At 41.7% G+C, this 21,572-nt stretch overlaps 1 protein-coding gene across 2 annotated transcripts in view; it reads left to right on the forward strand.

The window, feature by feature from the left end:
- Nucleotides 1-21,572, forward strand: part of pont (RuvB-like helicase pontin) — a 152,798-nt gene that overhangs the window by 64,929 nt on the left and 66,297 nt on the right. The window contains exons 1-2 of one of the 2 annotated variants that reach the window (XM_071678776.1): nt 4,346-4,472; nt 18,888-19,062. The exons of the other annotated variant lie outside the window; for it this stretch is intronic. Coding sequence (XP_071534877.1) covers nt 4,383-4,472; nt 18,888-19,062 — 265 coding nt within the window. The 5' untranslated portion in view covers nt 4,346-4,382. Of the gene's footprint in view, nt 1-4,345; nt 4,473-18,887; nt 19,063-21,572 lie in introns of those variants that run through there. 2 annotated transcript variants of the gene reach the window in all.

A 21,572-nucleotide genomic window follows, 5' to 3' on the forward strand; every position in this document is an offset into this window, starting at 1 on the left:
TCCACTTAATATACATATGTATACGTAAACACTGTCACATTACCACAATTCATACATAACAACATATAACTACAACATACACGGAGCACATACGCCGACATTACAAACATACACATGTACGTATGTCATACTTCTTTGCCCCCATCCATTCCTGTTACTACCATGCCCCACATGAAACACCATCACTATCCCCTGCTTCAGTGGGGTACATCAAATGGAATACTGACAAGAAAAAGGGGGCCCACATATCGTTCACTCTCAGTCTCTGTTCTGTCATTTGTAATGCACCGAAACCACAGCTCCCCTATCCACATCCCATGCCCAACAAATCTTTCCATGGTTTACCACCCAGATGCTTCACATACCCTACCTGGTTTAATCCATTGACATCACGTTAACCCCGATATACCACATCGTTTCCATTCACTCTATTCCTTGCAACGCCTTTCACCCTGCTGTATGTTCAGGCCCCAAGGCTCAAATCTTACACTATTATCCACCCACCTCCAATTTGGTCTCCCGGTTCTCTTTTTTCCCTCCACCTCTGACACATATATCCTCTTCGTCAATCTTTCCTCACTCATTCTCTTCATATGTCCAAACCATTTTAACACACCCTCTTCTGCTCTCTTAACCATACTCTTTATATTTTCACACATCTCTCTTACCCTTACATTATTTACTTGATCAAACCACCTCACACAGCATATGGTCCGCAAACATTTCATTTCCGACACATCCACCCTCCTCCATATAACCCTATCTATATCCTATGCCTTGCAACCATATAACATTGTTGAAACTACTATTCCTTCAAACATACCCATTTTTTGCTTCCCAAGATAATGTTCTCTCCTTCCAGACATTCATCATCGCTTCCAGAACCTTTGTCCCTTCCCCCACCATGTGACTCACTTCCACTTCCATGGTTCCATCCACTGCTAAGTCCACTTCCAGATATCTAAAACACTTTACTTCCTCCAGTTTTTCTCCATTCAAACTTAAATCCCAATTAACTTGTCCCTCAAGCCTACTGTACCTTATAACATTTCTGTTATTCACATTTACTCTCAACTTTCTCATTTTACACACTTTTACAAACTTGGTCTCCATCCTCTGCAGTTTCTCACAGGAATCAGCCACCAGAGCTGTATCATCAGTGAACACCAACTGACTCACTTCCCACACCCTCTCATCCATAACAGACTGCATTCTTGCCATCTCTCCAAAACTCTTGCATTTACCTCCCTAACCACCCCATCCATAAACAAAGTAAACAACCATGGGGACATCACACATCCCTGCTGCAGACCGACATTCACTGGGAACCAATCACTCTCCTTTCTTCCTACTCATACACATGCCTTACATCCTTGGTAAAAACTTTTCACTGCCTCTAGCAACTTACCTCCCACATCATATAATCTCAAAACCTTCCAGAAAGCATCTCAAACAGCCCTATCATATTCCTTCTCCAGATCCATAAATGCTACATACAAATCCATATGTTTTTCTAAGTATTTCTCGCATACATTCTTCAAAGCAAACACCTGATCCACACATCCTCTACCACTTTTGAAACCACACTGCTCTTCCTCAATCTGATGCTCTGTACATGCCTTCACCCTCTCAATCAATACCTTCCTATATAATTTTGCAGGAATACTCAACAAACTTATGCCTCTGTAGTTTGAATGCTCACCTTTATCTTGTTTGCCTTTGTACAGTGGCACTATGCATGCATTCTGCCATTCCTCAGGCACTTCACCATGGTCCATACATACATCGAATATCCTTACCAACCAATCAACAGCACGGTCACCCCCTTTTTTGATAAATTCCACTGCCACACCATCCAAACCTGCCACCTTGCTGGCTTTCATCTTCCGCAAAGCTTTCACTACCTCTTCTCTCTTCACCAAATCATTCTCCCTGACTCTCTCACTTTGCACACTACCCCATCCCAAACACCCTATATCTGCCACTCTGTCATCAAACACATCCAACAAACTTTCAAAATTCTCTCTCCACCTTCTCACTTCTTCACTACCTGTTATTTCTTCCCCAATTGCTCCCTTCACCGATGTTCCCATTTGTTCTCGTGTCTTACGCACATTATTTACCTCCTTCCAAAATATCTTTTTATACTCCCTAAAGTTTAATGATACTCTCTCACCCCAACTCTCATTTGCCCTCTTTTTCAACTTTTGCACCTTTCTCTTGACCTCTTGTCACTTTCTTTTATGCATCCCCCAGTCGTTTGCACAACTTCACTGCAACCATCATCCAAACGCCTCTCTTTTCCCTTCCACTATCAGTCTTACTTCATCCCACCACTCACTATCCTTTCTGATCTGCCTACCTCCCACCCTTCTCATACCACATATATCTTTTGCACATGCCATTACTGCTTCCGTAAATACATCCCATCGCTCACCCACTCCCCTCACGTTATTTGCTCTCATCTTTTGCCATTCTACACTCAATCTCTCCTGATAGCTCCTCACACAAGTCTCCTTTCCAAGCTCAATTACTCTCACTGCTTTTTTCTCTCCAACATTCTCTCTTTTCTGAAAGCCTCTACAAATCTTCACCTTCGCCTCCACAAAATAGTGATCAGACATCCCTCCAGCTGCCCTTCTCAGCACATTAACATTCACAGGTCTCTTTTACACACCTATCAGTTAAAATGTAATCTAAAAATGCCGTTTTATCCTTCCCTCCTCCTCACATACTTATACATATGTATTTCTTTCTTTTTAAACCAGGTATTCCCAGTCATCAGTCTTTTTTCAGCACACAGATACACAAGCTCTTCACCATTTCCATTTACAAGACTGAACACCACATTTACACAAATTATACCCTTAACTGCCACATTACTCACCTTTACATTTAAATCACCCATCACTATAACCCAGTCTCATGCATCAAAGCTGCTAATACACTCTTTTAACTGCTTCCAAAACACTTGCCCCTCATGACCAGGTGCATAGGCACCAATAATCACCCATCTCTCTCCATCCACTTTCAGTTTTACCCACAACAATCTAGAATTTACATACTCCCACAATTCCTGCTTCAGGAGTATTGCTACTCCTTCCTTAGCTTTTGTCCTCTCACCAACCCCTGACTTTACCCCCAAGACTTTCCCAAACCACTCTTCCCCTTTACCCTTGATCTCCATTTCACTCAGAGACAGAACATCCAGGTTTCTTTCCTCAAACATACTACCTGTCTCTCCTTTCTTCTCTTGGTTACATCCACACACATTCAGACACCCCAATCTGATCCTTAGTCATTATCAACTATGATGGATTTTATTCCTTTGGTTTTATTATTATTATTATTATTATTTTGCTTTGTCGCTGTCTCCCACGTTTGTGAGGTAGCGCAAGGAAACAGACGAAAATTGTCCAACCCACCCCCATACACATGTATATACATACATGTCCACACACGCAAATATACATACCTATACATCTCAGTGTACACATATATATACACACACAGACATATACATATATACACATGTACATAATTCATACTGTCTGCCTTTATTTGTTCCCATCGCCACCTCGCCGCACATGGAATAACATCCCCCTCCCCCCTCATGTGTGCGAGGTAGCACTAGGAAAAGACAACAAAGGCCCCATTCATTCACACTCAGTCTCTAGCTGTCATGTAATAATGCCCAAAACCACAGCTCCCTTTCCACATCCAGGCCCCACAGAACTTTCCATGGTTTACCCCAGACCCTTCACATGCCCTGGTTCAATCCATTGACAGCACGTCGACCCCGGTATACCACATCGATCCAATTCACTCTCTTCCTTGCCCGCCTTTCACCCTCCTGCATGTTCAGGCCCCGATCACTCAAAATCTTTTTCACTCCATCTTTCCACCTCCAATTTGGTCTCCCACTTCTCCTCGCTCCCTCCACCTCCGACGCATATATCCTCTTGGTCAATCTTTCCTCACTCATTCTCTCCATGTGCCCAAACCATTTCAAAACACCCTCTACTGCTCTCTCAACCACGCTCTTTTTATTTCCACACATCTCTCTTACCCTTACATTACTTACTTGATCAAACCACCTCACACCACATATTGTCCTCAAACATCTCATTTCCAGCACATCCACCCTCCTGCGCACAACTCTATCTTTGGTATTGGACTGAATATTCAAAGAGTTAGGAATTTGGTTGAAAGAGTTGTTTAGTGTAGTTGTTTCTACATAATAAGGTGCATGACATGTTATTTTAAAGGCTGTGAATAGTGTCTTACTACAGATCATGAAACATCACCCACATATTTTATGAATTTTCATTTGATCGTTTCAGGCTGCAGGTTACCTTGTTGACTTGATCCGTTCAAAGAAAATGTCTGGCCGTGCAGCCCTTTTTGCAGGCCCACCAGGAACGGGCAAAACTGCTATTGCTCTTGCTCTTGCTCAAGAGCTTGGAAGCAAGGTATGTCAAAAAAAGTACTTTTGTTATATAGTAATTGATTATCTATATTAATGAAAATGTGCTTTGATGGAAATGAATGTGAACAGCTGATAATGAAAAGTAACACATTCTTTATGCACTGTAATTTCCTAATCACATGTTTGTACTTTATGGGAATGGAGTTTTACACTTATGGAGCCATATGTCTTGAACATTTTCTACCATCACACATCTTAGATTTATGTATACTGTATGCATTAGCCATGGCCTAAATGAGTCTATTTTTTCATCCACCACTCTGTACTGGAAAAGTATTTCTTTACGTCTTTTTAATCAAGTTTCTAGCTTAATTTTATGTCCTAACATTGCTCAGTCTCTACATATTTGGAAGACTTGTTCACTGTCTATGTCATCAGTTTATATTAGATACTCAACTTTATCAGGTCTTCCCTCACTCTTCCCTCATCCAAAGTGGGCAGTTAAAAGCCTCAAGCTTACCCTGTAACTCATCTCTTTAATTCTGGACCTTCTCTGTTTATTCTTTATACTCCTTTTGGTGCTTGAGAAATGCATTGAAGTTTTGGCCTTATGTAGGATAGGAACCACCCCTAAGTATTTCCTTATCCATATACTTGAGAACCAAATGTAATACATGTCAGCAGACAGTTTATCCCTCTAACTATTCTCCTAATTTTGGATTCTGGTAACAGGTTAGGGATGATGTTGACTCCTAATTCATTTTCACACGCAGAATCTTGGAAGCTTATTTCCTGCTAGATGATGATCATATTGAGGCCTTTCACTACTTTGTCCCATCCTCATTATTTTACGTTTGCTTGGGTTAAATTCATTGACCAAGTATCAGATCAACTAAAGAGTTTGTTTAGGTTCTGTTGTAAGTTGGTGCAATCCTCCTCACTTTTTTCTTTTCTCATAACCTTTGTATCTTTTGCATGGTGTGTGGAGTGAAAATGGAAATGAATGCAAGTTTTGGAAGGGCATGGAAGGAGGTGTGGTATGGAAGGGAATGAGTAAATATTATCATGGAAGAAGGAAAGATGGATGTGAAATTCTGCTATCACCAAGAGTGTGGAAGGGTGTTACAAAGCATGGATGGAATGGATCAGTAATAGTGTGGGTGAAAGGAAAGATTGGAATTGTGAAGTATGCATGGCTATGTGTATACATGGCTGTGCATATGAAGACTGTCTGAGGTAAGGATGAAATGAAAATTTTCTGGAGAAATTTTAATGACCATATGAACGGTTTTGAGAATGAGAGAATCTTGGTCATATTGGGTGATATGAATGCAAAAGTGGGATATGATGAAATTGTTGTGATAGTTGGTAAATGGGGAGTGCCCGGAGTAAATGAGAATGGAAGTCATCTTGTGGATATTTGTGCTGAGAGAGGTTTATTCCTTGCAAAAACTTTATTCAGCACAAGATGATCTACAGATATACATGGAAGAGGAATGATGTAAGAGAAGGGCAGAAGGCTTTGATTGAGTATGTGACCTAGGATGGAGGATTGAGAAAGGCCACTCTAGATGCCAGAGTTGTGAGAGAATTCTTTGGAGACTGACCATTTCACAGTTTCTTTGGGATAAGAATTAGGGAGAAGTGAAAGTATGGTGTAAGGATGAATGAAGAGGTAAAAGTGTTGGTTATCGAGAAGATGGATTAGAAAAAATGTAAGGAGGAGTATAAAAGGGAGATAACTGGAAGCTTAGACAGAAGTACAGTAAACCCTCGATTTGATTGACTAATAGTGGGGGAAGGGGTGTCTGTTAATGCTGAAAGTCCATTAAATCTAATGTAAATTCACTTGGTCTCTTTTAACTCCTCTATCACTGTAGGGTTTAGTGTGTGGTATGATAGTAGGGTGGCGGGCACCTAGCAGTGTGGGAACACTCACATGGTAGTTGGAGGTTGGAGTCAGACTGAGATAGAGGTGATGCCACCCTTCTCCAGTGAAAGGATACTTCTTTTTAATAGTGAGGATGTACTACCTGCTTTCATTGCACCTCTTACATGGAGCAGTGAATAGGATTTGAACCTCCATGGGAAAATCCTAAGTTATTGCAAGGCTGCTTACCTCCTTCAGGAGAAGGGGCATGCCCAAGGAAATTTCCTTGGAAGGGGGAAGCAGTCTATACAGCGAGGAGATGGAAGCTTTCTACAAAAAATGGGTAATCATGGCCCACATCTCCTCAGCCCACTTCCCCCTGTCCAGTGGACGTCCTGAAGCAGTGGTAAAGGCAACCAAATGGGTGTTGAGGGGCAACATGGGTATTGGAGATAGCCTGCACAACAGCAAAGCGACTCAGGCTATGCTTCAGTATCTCAACACCCCCGTAAGAGAGGGAGATAAGTCACCCACATAGCTGGCAGTAGGAAGACAGTTGCGAGATGGTATCCCAGTGCCCCAGCAATCTTATCTCATTGACCGGCAATGGAGAACTACCATGCGAAACAGGGAGCAGACTATAGCAGAGAGCCAGGCTCATGTGCATGGCGGCCAGCAGGAGACACCGCGACACTGCTCCAGCTGTCCGTAGGTACCCCTGTCTGCATGCAGAATGTTTTCAAAGTTGTGGGACAAGTTGGGTGTGGTAATAGAGGTGAAGCCACATAAACTATACTCAGTGAAGCTGGACAGCAGTGGTCGCCTGTCTTTGTGAAACTGTCACCCACGCCTCCGGATTTTGCTGATCCCCATGATAACTATGGATCAAGAGGAGTACCTACCAGCAGTGACTTTGCTCCCAGTTGTGTTGACTCTCAGCCTCAGGTGGTGGTGCCCTCACTGTGTGAGACACCTCCCCACACACTTGCAAGATTATGTTTGTGGTGGCTCCTGTGAAGAGTGAACACACTAATTTGTCATTTTTTATCTGCTCACATGTAAAGGAAGTATATTGTTCCTGAGAGGTGATTTGCATGTATATTTGCCTTATTTCTTGTCGAAATTTAATTTCATTCTTTTGTCATTTTGTTTTTGTTGCAACAAAATGTCACATTTAGTTACCAAAATCTTGAAGGGGTGTAGAATTTAGTGTGTGGTATGATAGTTGGGTGGCGGGCACCCAGCAACATGAACGGTTGGAGGCAGGGGTCAGACTGAGATGAAGATGGTGCCACCCCCCTCTCCTGTGAAAGGATACCTCTTTATATTAAAGTGAGGATGGACTACCTTCTTTCATTGTATCTCTTACAATCACTTGATGCCATTTTGAATTGTAAGGATTGCAAAATTATTTGATAGATATAGTCATAATTCTGAAATAACAGAAACACTGTATACAACCAGACCACATGCTACCCCATGCTACCAAAAATAAGTACAATATGAAATGCACATGGTGCGCCTTTTTTTTTTTTTTTTTTTTTTGATTATTGATTAATGTACTGATTATCATTTGTCAGTTAATTCCTAAATCCATTATATTGGGGTCTGTTAAATCGAGGGTTTACTGTACAGTGAGTGTAGAGGTGTAGTCGCGTGTGAATGAAGTGTTTAAAATGTTTAGAGAAATACTATTAGAGGTTGTAGAATTAGTGCATGGGTACAAGGTTGTTAGATATAGGAATATAAAGGGCAGTACCTGGTGGACAGAAGAGACAAGAAATACTGTGGAAGAGAAAAAAGGCGTATCGTAGATTGCTTGATATGAATGTGCCAGTGGAAGTTCAGCAAAGGAGGAGGGAAGAATATAGAATATGTGAGCAGAATGTTAAGAAGTTGATAGAGAAAAGCAAAGAAAGAGTAGATGAAAATTTTGGAAGGAAGTTAGTGAAATGTTTGTGGATAATAAGAAACTGTAGGGGATAGGAGAGAAAGAATACTTCCCATGTATTCCCTGTGTGTTGTAGAAGGTGTCTAAAGGGGGCAGGAGCAGTGGGCAGGAAACCCTCCCCTCCTTGTATTTCAATTTCTCAAAAGGGGAACAGAAGAAGGAGTCAAGCAGGGAGTGCTCATCCTCCTTGAAGACTCAGATTGGGGTGTCTGAATATGTGTGGATGTAACCAAAATGAGAAGAAAGGAGAGATAGGTAGTATGTTTAAGGAAAGGAACTTGGATGTTCTGGCACTGAGTGAAACAAAGCTCAAAGGTAAAGGGGAAGAGTGGTTTGGGAAAGTCTTGGGAGTAAAATCTGGGGTTGGTGAGAGGACAAGAGCTTAGGAAGGAGTAGCACTCCTCCTGAAGCAGGAGTTGTGGGAGTATGTGATAGAGTGTCAGAAAGTAAAGTCTAGATTGTTGTAAATAAAACTGAAAGTGGATGGAGAGAGTTGGGTGATTATTGGTGCCTATGCACTTGGTCAAGAGAAGAAAGATCATGAGAGGCAAGTGTTTTGGGAGCAGCTGAGTGAGTGTGTCAGCAGCTTTGATGCACAAGACCGGGTTTTAGTGATGGGTGATTTAAATGCAAAGGTGGGTAATGTGGCAGTTGAGGGTATAATTGGTGTACATGGGGTGTTCAGTGTTGTAAATGGAAATGGTGAAGGGCTTGTGGATTTGTGTGCTGAAAAAAGACTGGTGATTGGAAATACCTGATTTGAAAAGAGAGATATAGATAAATATATGTATATGAGTAGAAGAGATGGTCAAAGGGCATTATTGAATTTTGTGTTAATTGATATGCATGTAAAAGAGACTTTTGGATGTTAATGTGCTGAGAGGGGCACCTGGAGAGATGTCTGATCACTAATCTTGTGGAGGCGAAGGTGAAGATTTGTAGAGGCTTTCAGAAAAGAAGAGAGAATGTTAGGGAGAAAAGAGTGGTGAGAGTAACTGAGCTTGGCAAAGAGACTTGTGTGAGGAAGTACCAGGAGAGATTGAGCATAGAATGGCAAAAGGTGAGAGCAAATAATGTGAGGGGAGTGGGTAAGGAATGGGATTTATTTAGGGAAGCAGTAATGACTTGTGCAAAAGATGCATGTGGCATGAGATAGGGTAGGGAGTGGTGGGAAGAAGTAAGATTGTTAATAAAAGAGAAAGAGATCCATTTGGACAATACATGCACAAGAAAGGAGTGCATATGACTTTGATATGTACAAAATAAAGTGGTCAGAGGTCAAGAGAAAGGTGCAAGGGTTGAAAAAGAAGGCAAATAAGAGTTTGGGTGGGAGAGTATCATTAAATTTTAGGGAGAATAAAGATGTTTTGGAAGGAGGTAGATAATGTGCTTAAGACAAGAGAACAAATGGGAACATCGGTGAAGGGGGGAAATGATAACAAGTAGTGTTGAAGATTTGTTGAATGTGTTTGATGATAGAGTAGCAGATATAAGGTGTTTTGGTCTGGGTGATGTGCAAAGTGAGAGGGTCAGGGAGAATGATAAGAGAGAAGAGGTAGTGAAATTTTTGCTGAAGATGCAATCTGGAAAGGCGGCAGTTTTAGATGATATTGCTGTGGAATTTATTAAAAAGGCGGGTGACTATGTTGTTGACTGGTTGGTGAGGATATTCAGTGTATGTATGGATCATGGTGAAGTGCCTGAGGATTGGCAGAATGCATGCATAGTGCCATTGTACAAAGGCAAAAGGGATAAGGGTGAGTGTTCAAATTTCACAGGGATGCATTTGTTGAGTATTCCTGGAAAATTATTATTTATTATTATACTTTGTCGCTGTGTCCCGCGTTAGCAAGGTAGCACAAGAAAACAGACGAAAGAATGGCCCAACCCACGTACATACACATGTATGTACATACGCGTCCACACACACACACATTTACATGCCTATACATTTCAACGTATACATATATATACATACACAGACATATACAGGCAGGTGTACAGCTGTGTACACCTGCCCGTCGCATGATCTGCCACTCACACACCATATGGACGTTGAAGCAGATGTGCCACACCTGTCCACCAGACCTTCCAGCTTTTGTAAAAAGGAGAGACGGAAGCAATGGAAAAATAAATTTAATTACCTTTCTCCCGCCATTGAATATTTTGACCAAAGTGTCGCGCTTATTGTGCCTCATACTCTATATATATATATATATATATATATATATATATATATATATATATGTATATATATATATATATGTCAATTGTCCAATCAACTTGCGTTGATTGGATAATTGGGGACCCCAAGCTCTGAAAGACCTTACGAGGGGGAGCCTGTTGACTGGGTCAATATGAGCGACATCCTCGCGTCACAACACTGGTTGCTGTTCCTCGTTGACTGGGTACTTGTTCACAATATCATGATCCTGCAACCCGGAGCTCCGCATCTGGCGTCTCCTCCTACAGATATACGTCAAACGTTCACTAGAAAGAGTGAGAAAGCTCGGGCAAGTGGAGGGCCACGAAGAACACCTCACTAGGATACTATATGTGCAGAACATCGGCAACAAGACAAAGGGACATCGACCACCTCCAGAAACTGATGGAAGTGTGTATTGATGATGACCCCATCCACGCCAACTGAAGCAGCTTCGTCCGCTCTGTGGGATCGGATCTCTAGGACGTGAGTCAGAGGATCATCTCGTCCCCATCACATCATTCAGAGCGATACCAGTTTGCATCAGCCTTCACTCCTGCCTGCAGTAGCATGCTTTCTGACATGTCTCATGAGCTCCTCTTCGCCAACGGAACTACCTTGGCCCACCAGTGATGCTACTACGTTTGTGAATCAAGAACCATTGCAACACAAACTTCGCCAGGTGGTAGAGTGTCCCGCAGTGTATCGAGACAGACTTCCCCAGAACTTTTTTTTAAAGGGGAAGTAAATGTTTATAGTTGTGTTACTGGAGTGATAGTTTTCATACATGGTGCTTTGACAAGAAAATAGTGAAATTGGAAAAAAATGTAGCTTAGACATTGAAGCTTATTGATACAGTGGTTAAATTGATGAGAACTACTATTGACGTTTGTGTAAATAAATTAAACATTTCCTTTTTCCATAGCCAGAGGTTGAACCATTATGTGACATTCATTTTTTCTTTTCATTTCAAGCTAGAAGTTTCAGTTTTCTAAATTGTTTCTTACATTTTTCACATGTATATATATGTATGTGTGTGTGTGTGTATATGTGCATGTGTGTGTGTGTGTTAGTGTATGTGTATATATATATATGTATATTATCCCTGGGGATAGGGGTGAAAGAATACTTCCCACGCTTTCCTCGCGTGTCGTAGAAAGCGACTAGAGGGGACGGGAGCGGGGGGCCAGAAATCCTCCCCTCCTTGTATTTTTTTAACTTTCTAAAATGGGAAACAGAAGAAGGAGTTACGCGGGGAGTGCTCATCCTCCTCGAAGGCTCAGATTGGGGTGCCTAAATGTGTGTGGATGTAACCAAGATGTGAAAAAAGGAGAGATAGGTGGTATGTTTGAGGAAAGGAACCTGGATGTTTTGGCTCTGAGTGAAATGAAGCTCACGGGTAAAGGGGAAGAGTGGTTTGGGAATGTCTTGGGAGTAAAGTCAGGGATTAGTGAGAGGACAAGAGCAAGGGAAGGAGTAGCAGTACTCCTAAAACAGGCGTTGTGGAAGTATGTGATAGAATGTAAGAAAGTAAATTCTCGATTAATATGGGTAAAACTGAAAGTTGATGGAGAGAGATGGGTGATTATTGGTGCATATGCACCTGGGCATGAGAAGAAAGATCATGAGAGGCAAGTGTTTTGGGAGCAGCTGAATGAGTGTGTTAGTGGTTTTGATGCACGAGACCGGGTTATAGTGTTGGGTGATTTGAATGCAAAGGTGAGTAATGTGGCAGTTGAGGGAATAATTGGTATACATGGGGTGTTCAGTGTTGTAAATGGAAATGGTGAAGAGCTTGTAGATTTATGTGCTGAAAAAGGACTGATGATTGGGAATACCTGGTTTAAAAAGCGAGATATACATAAGTATACTTATGTAAGTAGGAGAGATGGCCAGAGAGCGTTATTGGATTACGTGTAAATTGACAGGCGCGCGAAAAAGAGACTTTTGGATGTTAATGTGCTGAGAGGTGCAACTGGAGGGATGTCTGATCATTATCTTGTGGAGGCTAAGGTGAAGATTTGTATGGGTTTTCAGAAAAGAAGAGTGAATGTTGGGGTGAAGAGGGTGGTGAGAGTAAGTGAGCTTGGGAAGGAGACTTGTGTGAGGAAGTACCAGGAGAGACTGAGTACAGAATGGAAAAAGGTGAGAACAATGGAAGTAAGGGGAGTGGGGGAGGAATGGGATGTATTTAGGGAATCAGTGATGGATTGCGCAAAAGATGCTTGTGGTATGAGAAGAGTGGGAGATGGGTTGATTAGAAAGGGTAGTGAGTGGTGGGATGAAGAAGTAAGACTATTAGTGAAAGAGAAGAGAGAGGCTTTTGGACGATTTTTGCAGGGAAAAAATGCAATTGAGTGGGAGACGTATAAAAGAAAGAGACAGGAGGTCAAGAGAAAGGTGCAAGAGGTGAAAAAAAGGGCAAATGAGAGTTGGGGTGAGAGAGTATCATTAAATTTTAGGGAGAATAAAAAGATGTTCTGGAAGGAGGTAAACAAAGTGCGTAAGACAAGGGAGCAAATGGGAACTTCAGTGAGGGGCGCAAATGGGGAGGTGATAACAAGTAGTGGTGATGTGAGAAGGAGATGGAGTGAGTATTTTGAAGGTTTGTTGAATGTGTTTGATGATAGAGTGGCAGATATAGGGTGTTTTGGTCGAGGTGGTGTGCAAAGTGAGAGGGTTAGGGAAAATGATTTGGTAAACAGAGAAGAGGTAGTAAAAGCTTTGTGGAAGATGAAAGCCAGCAAGGCAGCAGGTTTGGATGGTATTGCAGTGGAATTTATTAAAAAAGGGGGTGACTGTATTGTTGACTGGTTGGTAAGGTTATTTAATGTATGTATGACTCATGGTGAGGTGCCTGAGGATTGGCGGAATGCGTGCATAGTGCCATTGTACAAAGGCAAAGGGGATAAAGTGAGTGCTCAAATTACAGAGGTATAAGTTTGTTGAGTGTTCCTGGCAAATTATATGGGAGGGTATTGATTGAGAGGGTGAAGGCATGTACAGAGCATCAGATTGGGGAAGAGCAGTGTGGTTTCAGAAGTGGTAGAGGATGTGTGGATCAGGTGTTTGCTTTGAAGAATGTATGTGAGAAATACTTAGAAAAGCAAATGGATTTGTATGTAGCATTTATGGATCTGGAGAAGGCATATGATAGAGTTGATAGAGATGCTCTGTGGAAGGTATTAAGAATATATGGTGTGGGAGGCAAGTTGTTAGAAGCAGTGAAAAGTTTTTATCGAGGATGTAAGGCATGTGTATGTGTAGGAAGAGAGGAAAGTGATTGGTTCTCAGTGAATGTAGGTTTGCGGCAGGGGTGTGTGATGTCTCCATGGTTGTTTAATTTGTTTATGGATGGGGTTGTTAGGGAGGTGAATGCAAGAGTTTTGGAAAGAGGGGCAAGTATGAAGTCTGTTGTGGATGAAAGAGCTTGGGAAGTGAGTCAGTTGTTGTTCGCTGATGATACAGCGCTGGTGGCTGATTCATGTGAGAAACTACAGAAGCTGGTGACTGAGTTTGGTAAAGTGTGTGAAAGAAGAAAGTTAAGAGTAAATGTGAATAAGAGCAAGGTTATTAGGTACAGTAGGGTTGAGGGTCAAGTCAATTGGGAGGTGAGTTTGAATGGAGAAAAACTGGAGGAAGTGAAGTGTTTTAGATATCTGGGAGTGGATCTGGCAGCAGATGGAACCATGGAAGCGGAAGTGGATCATAGGGTGGGGGAGGGGGCGAAAATTCTGGGAGCCTTGAAGAATGTGTGGAAGTCGAGAACATTATCTCGGAGAGCAAAAATGGGTATGTTTGAAGGAATAGTGGTTCCAACAATGTTGTATGGTTGCGAGGCGTGGACTATGGATAGAGTTGTGTGCAGGAGGATGGATGTGCTGGAAATGAGATGTTTGAGGACAATGTGTGGTGTGAGGTGGTTTGATCGAGTAAGTAACGTAAGGGTAAGAGAGATGTGTGGAAATAAAAAGAGCGTGGTTGAGAGAGCAGAAGAGGGTGTTTTGAAATGGTTTGGTCACATGGAGAGAATGAGTGAGGAAAGATTGACCAAGAGGATATATGTGTCGGAGGTGGAGGGAACAAGGAGAAGAGGGAGACCAAATTGGAGGTGGAAAGATGGAGTGAAAAAGATTTTGTGTGATTGGGGCCTGAACATGCAGGAGGGTGAAAGGAGGGCAAGGAATAGAGTGAATTGGAGCGATGTGGTACACCGGGGTTGACGTGCTGTCAGTGGATTGAATCAAGGCATGTGAAGCGTCTGGGGTAAACCATGGAAAGCTGTGTATGTATATTTGCATGTGTGGACGTATGTATATACATGTGTATGGGGATGGGTTGGGCCATTTCTTTCGTCTGTTTCCTTGTGCTACCTTGCAAACGCGGGAGACAGCGACAAAGCAAAAAAAAAAAAAAAGAAAAGACATATACATATATACACATGTACATAATTCATACTTGCTGCCTTTATTCATTCCCGTTGCCACTCCGCCACACATGAAATGACTACCCCCTCCCCCCGCAGGCTCATGAGGTAGCGCTAGGAAAAGACAACAAAGGCCACATTCATTCACACTCAGTCTCTATCTGTCATATGTAATGCACCGAAACCACAGCTCCCTTTCCGCATCCAGGCCCCACAAAACTTTCCATGGTTTTTCCCAGACGCTTCACATGCCCTGGTTCAATCCATTGACAGCACGTTGACCCCGGAATACAACATCGTTCCAATTCACTTTATTCCTTGCACGCCTTTCACCCTCCTGCATGTTCAGGCCCCAATCACTCAAAATCTTTTTCACTCCATCCTTCCACCTCCAATTTGGTCTCCCACTTCTTGTTCCCTCCACCTCTGACACATATATCCTCTTTGTCAATCTTTCCTCACTCATTCTCTCCATGTGACCAAACCATTTCAATACCCCTCTTCTGCTCTCTCAACCACACTCTTTTTATTACCACGCATCTCTCTTACCCTTTCATTACTTATTCGATCAAACCACCTCACACCACATATTGTCCTCAAACATCTCATTTCCAACACATTCACCCTCCTCTGCACAACCCTATCTACAGCCCATGCTTCACAACCATATGACGTTGTTAGAACCACTATTCCTCCAAACATACCCATTTTTGCTTTCCGAGATAATATTCTTGCCTTCCACACATTCTTCAGTGCTCCCAGAACTTTTGCCCCCTCCCCCACCCTGTGACTCACTTCCACTACCATGGTTCCATCCGCTGCCAAATCCATTCCCAGATATCTAAAACACTTTACTTCCTCCAGTTTTTCTCCGTTCAAACTTACCTCCCATTGACTTGTCCCTCAACCCTACTGTACTTAATAACCTTGCTCTTATTCACATTATATGGGAGGGTATTGATTGAGAAGGTAAAGGCATGTACAGAGCATCACATTGGGGAAGAACAGTCTGGTTTCATAAGTGCTGGAGGATGTGTGGATCAGGTGGTTACTTTAAGATATTTATGTGAGAAATACTTGGAAAAACAGATAGATTTGTATGTAGCATTTATGGATCTGAAGAAGGCATATGATAGGGTTGATACAGATGCTTTGTGGAAGGTTTTAAGAGTATATGGTGTGGGAGGCAAGTTGCTAGAAGCAGTGAAAAATTTTTACCAAGGATGTAAGGTATGTGTACGAGTAGTAAGAGAGGAGAGTGATTAGTTCCCAGTGAATGTCGGTTTGCAGCAGGGTGTGTGATGTCCCTATGGTTGTTTAATTTGTTTATAAATGGGGTTGTTAGGGAGGTGAATGCAAGAGTTTTGGAGAGGGGGTGAGTATGCAGTCTGTTGTGGATGAGAGGACCTAGGAAGTGAGTCAGTTGTTGTTCACTGATGATACAGCTCTGGTAGTTGATTCAGGTGAGAAACTGCAGAGGCTGGTTACTGAGTTTGGAAAAGTATGTGAAAGGAGAAAGTTGAGAGTGAATGTGGATAAGAGCAAGGTTATTAGGTTCAGTAGGGTTGAGGGACAGGTTAATTGGGGTGTAACTTTCAATGGAGAAATATTGGAGGGATTGAAGTGTTTTAGATGTCTGGGAGTGGACTTAGCAGCGGATGGAACCATGGATGTGGAAGCGAGTCACAGGGTGGGGAGGGGGCGAAAGTCTGGAAGCGATGAAGAATGTGTGGAAGGAGAGAATGTTATCTCGGAGAGCAAAAATGGGTATGTTTTAAGGAATAGAAGTTCCAACAGTGTCATATGGTTGCGAGGTATGGGCTATATATAGGGTTATATGGAGGAGGGTGGATTTGTTGGAAATGAAATGTTTAAGGACAATATGTTGTGTGAGATGGTTTTATCAAGTAAGTAATGAAAGGGTAAGAGAGATGTGTGGTAATAAAAAGAGTGCGGTTGAGAGAGCAGAAGAGGGTGTATTGGAATGGTTTGGTCACATGGAGAGAATGAGTGAGGAAAGATTGACAAAGAGGTTATATGTGTCAGAGATGAAGGGAACAAGGATAAGTGGTAGACCAAATTGGAGGTGGAAGGATGGAGTGAAAAAGATTTTGAGTGATCGGGGCCTGAACATGCAGGAGGGTGAGAGGCATGCAAGGAATAGAGTGAATTGGAAAGATGTGGTATACTGGGGTCTGTGTGCTGTCATTGGACCAAACCAGGGCATGTGAAGCATCTGAGGTAAACCTTGGAAAGACCTATGGAGCCTGGATGTGGATAGGGAGCTGTGGTTTCGGTGCATTACATATGACAGCTAGAGACTGAGTGTAAATGAATATGGCCTTTTTGTTTATATTCCTGGTGCTGCCTCACTGAAGCAAGGGAGAGCAATGCTATTTTCCTGTGGGGCGAAGTAGGGACAGGAGTGGATTGAAGGCAAGCAAGTATGAATATGTACATGTTTATGTGTGTCTATATGTTTATGTATATGTATGTATATGTTGATATGTATTTGTATGTCTGTGTGTGTATGTGGGTGTTTATGTGTATATGAGTGGGTGGGTCATTCTTTTTCTGTTTCCTGGCACTACCTTGCTGATGCAGGAAACGGCGATTATGTATAATGAATAAATATGATGTATTTATGTTGTCAGTGGGCTGAACCAGGGCATGTGAAACATCTTGGGTAAACCATGGATATGTCTGTGGGGCCTGGATGTGCTTAGGGAGCTGTGGTTTTGGTGCATTACACATGACAGCTAGAGACTGAGTGTGAATGAATGTTGCCTTTTTTTGTCTGTTTTCTTGGGGCTACCTTGCTGAAGCAAGGGATGGTGGTGCTGTTTCCTCTGGGGCATGGTAGTGCTAGGAATGGGTGAAGGCAAGCATGTATGAATATGTACATGTGTATATATGTATTTATATGTATATGCTGATATGTATATATGTGTTTATGTATATATATGTGCATATGAGTGGGCCGTGCTTTGTGTGTTTGCTGGCTCTACCTTGCTGATGTGGGAAACAGTGATCAAGTATTAGAAATATATGTGTATTGTTTTTCTTTTTTGTTTTCTTTCCAAGAGGCAGCATCCAAATCTTGGCCTTTTACATGATCCATAAGATTCAGGTCAAAGGCTGTACTGTGGTAAAGATGTGTTTGATAACCCATAAGGGTCAGGGTTCTGGCTAGTGGTGCCATGAGTGCAGTGAAGATGATGGTATAGTGAAGATGGTTGTTTATTAAAAATGGTCATTTGGGTCATTGGTGTGGTGACATTGGCTTTAGACATACCATGTTAGTTTCAGGTGTTGTAGAGGGTGTAGTGAAAGTGCTTTTGACCCAGTCTGGTGTTGAAGGTGTTATGAAAAGTTAGGAACATTTAGGCAGGAGTTTTAGGTAGAAACAATAGGTAGAAACAAAGCAGGAGCTTTAGGTAGAAGTGGTCGGTAGGAACATTAGGTAGTATCCTCTCCTGAAACCATGCTAGACTTGCCCTCTGCCAGTGGCATGTTAAGGGTGGGGCAGTAAAGGCTAAGAAGCAGCACAGGCGTTCACTAGTTATGGAGACCCTATTAATGTGGCCACCTCCTTGAGGGAGTTCCAGAAGGAAGCAGGCATCTGAGCTATAGATCAACAGATAAGTAGAAAGAACATAAAGTTGCTGTGCAGGTGGCCTTTGACATGACCCTTAAAGGTCAAGTCAAAGGTCATTGGTGTTTAGGTCATAGTGAAGATGCATTTGTCATCGGTGAAGTGATTGTTTGTTTGTTATGGATCAGTTTAAGTTGGTCTGTTGAGGATGAAGTAAAGATGTGTTCTGTGGTGTTTCCCTCCATAGTGAATGTGGTGGTAAGTTATTATCCACAGTGAGAAATATTGCGTTTGCTTATGTTTTGGTATTTCTAGCTTTTTGAAGGATTTGTACATCCTTGAATTTCTGCGTGAATCAGTATACACGTAGCAAATAAGTAGAAGCATATCTTTAATAAACTTGTTCTTGGTAGGTACCATTCTGCCCAATGGTTGGATCAGAGGTATATAGTTCAGAAGTCAAGAAGACAGAAGTATTGATGGAGAACTTCCGTCGAGCAATTGGTCTTCGTATAAAAGAAGTGAAGGAAGTTTATGAAGGAGAAGTTACAGAACTCACTCCAGTTGAGACTGAAAATCCAATGGGAGGTAAGACTAATTTTACATATGTGTCATTTTGTTGGTATTGATGATATGGTACAGTGTGAATGAAAGCTGTAGATTTGATAATTCAAAGACTCTGTTTTCAGAAAGCTTTCATCAGATGCCGTATGCCCCTTTTATGGTCATTAGTTCATTGGATAAGGGTTTGTCAGCTCATTTGATTATAATGTGTGGGACAGCCTTTTATTTTAGTTGGTTTTGGAGTAGAAATGTGAATCAAAGATTAGTAGGATAAACATAGATGTTAATGAATGAGAGTATTTAAAAACAACTTTGAAGAAAAGTTGAATTATAAAGTGAAAGAATTTAGTGAAACAGCACAAGATAGGTTTGAAGTGGTGTTAAGGGGTGTATGGAGTCTATTGAAAGAGGCTGCCATATAGTTATGCAACACTATAGATATAGGTTTTGTAAATGTGTACATCATGTTGGAATGAATATTATTTGGAAGAAGATAAATCTTTTAGGATATAATGTTGAATAAAGGGCCAAGAGTAAAGCTTATGAATTTCTTGCTATGAAAGTCATAAAGATGATGTGGGTGAATAAAATAAAAGCAAATGAGAATCTCAGGAGGAGAATGAACAATGCTGTACATATGAATTCCTGTGATAAGATTTTACCGAAGTAGGGCTGGCATGTAGCACTGTCCATGTCTTACTTTATGTATTAATGATAATGTTCCTCTTTGTCATCATACATATTACATTATTGTCAATTCTGGGTTCATTTAGATATCTGTGTGCTGCCTATCCCATGTATGTTCTTAACATCAAACCCCCTCACCCACATACATATTGTACATACACCTCAGCAAGCCCTTTGCCCATGTGTGTATAAACTGAAATTTACTACCTCAGTTTTAAGGCTGATATATGGTTGGGGATAGAGGGTGAGACAGGTATGGGTTTGCAGTGCTTTCTTACAACAATGAGTCTCAGTTACCCTACAGATATGACAGAGGAAGGAAATGTGCAGTTTGTGTGACATTGCCATATGTGCAAGTTTCTGCTTATGTATACATAGTATCTGTTAATATTACTGATGAAGCATATTTTTTTCATACTCATTTACTGTTTCCCATTTTAGTGAGATAGTGCCAGGAAGAGATGAAGAAAGGGCCTCATTTGCTCACATCCAGTCTCCTGCTTTCACATGTAATGCAACAAAACCACAGCCTCCTATTCACAACCAAGCTACACAGACCTTTCCATGGTTTCCCCCAGCTGCTTCATAAGCCCTCGTTCTGTCCATTGACAGCATTTCTATCTACCTATCCATATCTCTAATTCTTGTTTCATCTAGGAACTGTCAAGGGAGTGTCCACAGTGTAAGTCTCCACTCATCCCTGTCATTACATGCCTCCCTTGCATACACTATTCCATGTATTCTTCCACCATTTCTCTCCCTCCATTACTCTTCCACCTGGTCCTCAAAAAGAACCAACTATCCTGGCCCTGGTCCTTGACTCAAAATGGATCGATGGTCCTAGTCACAGTCCTTTCTGAAGAAAGGAACTAGGACTGGCTCACTCCTCAGTCCTTTTATTTACTATAAATGAAAAATATTTATTTGAAATGAAACACAAACACCCAATTGAAAACACTGGTACAATTAGTACAAATAGTAATTAAGAGTATTTGATACAAGTATCTACAATAATACTTAATTTTCCCTTCAAAAAACCAGTGTTTCAAAATGGTTGTCACAGAGCCCTTATTATTTTGGCTAGAGGACATCTTCCTAAAGAGAAGAGCCACTCTATAGCAGCACTGGAAGGGATAGCTGCATTAAACATAAATGAATAAAAAAAGATATATATATATATATATATATTTTATTATTATTATACTTTGTCGCTGTCTCCCGTGTTAGCGAGATAGCACAAGGAAACGGACGAAAGAATGGCCCAACCCACCCACATACACATGTATATACACACACGTCCACACACGCACATATACATACCTATACATTTCAACGTATACATATATATACATCTTTTTCTTTTTTCTTTCATACTGTTCACAATTTCCTGCGCCTCTGAGGGAATATCTTCACCTGGCCCCCTTCTCTGTTCCTTCTTTTGGGGGAAAAAACGAGAGGGGAGGATTTCCAGCCCCCTGCTCCCTCCCCTTTCAGTCACCTTCCACGACATGCAGGGAATACATGGGAAGTATTCTTTCTCCTCTATCCCCAGGGATATATATATAAATATATATATGGAGTGAAAAGGATTTTGTGTGATCGGGGCCTGAACATGCAGGAGGGTGAAAGGAGGGCAAGGAATAGAGTAAATTGGAGCGATGTGGTATACAGGGGTTGACGTGCTGTCAGTGGATTGAATCAAGGCATGTGAAGCGTCTGGGGTAAACCATGGAAGGCTGTGTAGGTATGTATATTTGCGTGTGTGGACGTGTGTATGTACATGTGTATGGGGGGGGTTGGGCCATTTCTTTCGTCTGTTTCCTTGCGCTACCTCGCAAACGCGGGAG

Source organism: Panulirus ornatus, chromosome 28 (assembly GCF_036320965.1).
Source record: "Panulirus ornatus isolate Po-2019 chromosome 28, ASM3632096v1, whole genome shotgun sequence".
NCBI classification, from domain to species: Eukaryota; Metazoa; Arthropoda; class Malacostraca; order Decapoda; family Palinuridae; genus Panulirus; species Panulirus ornatus.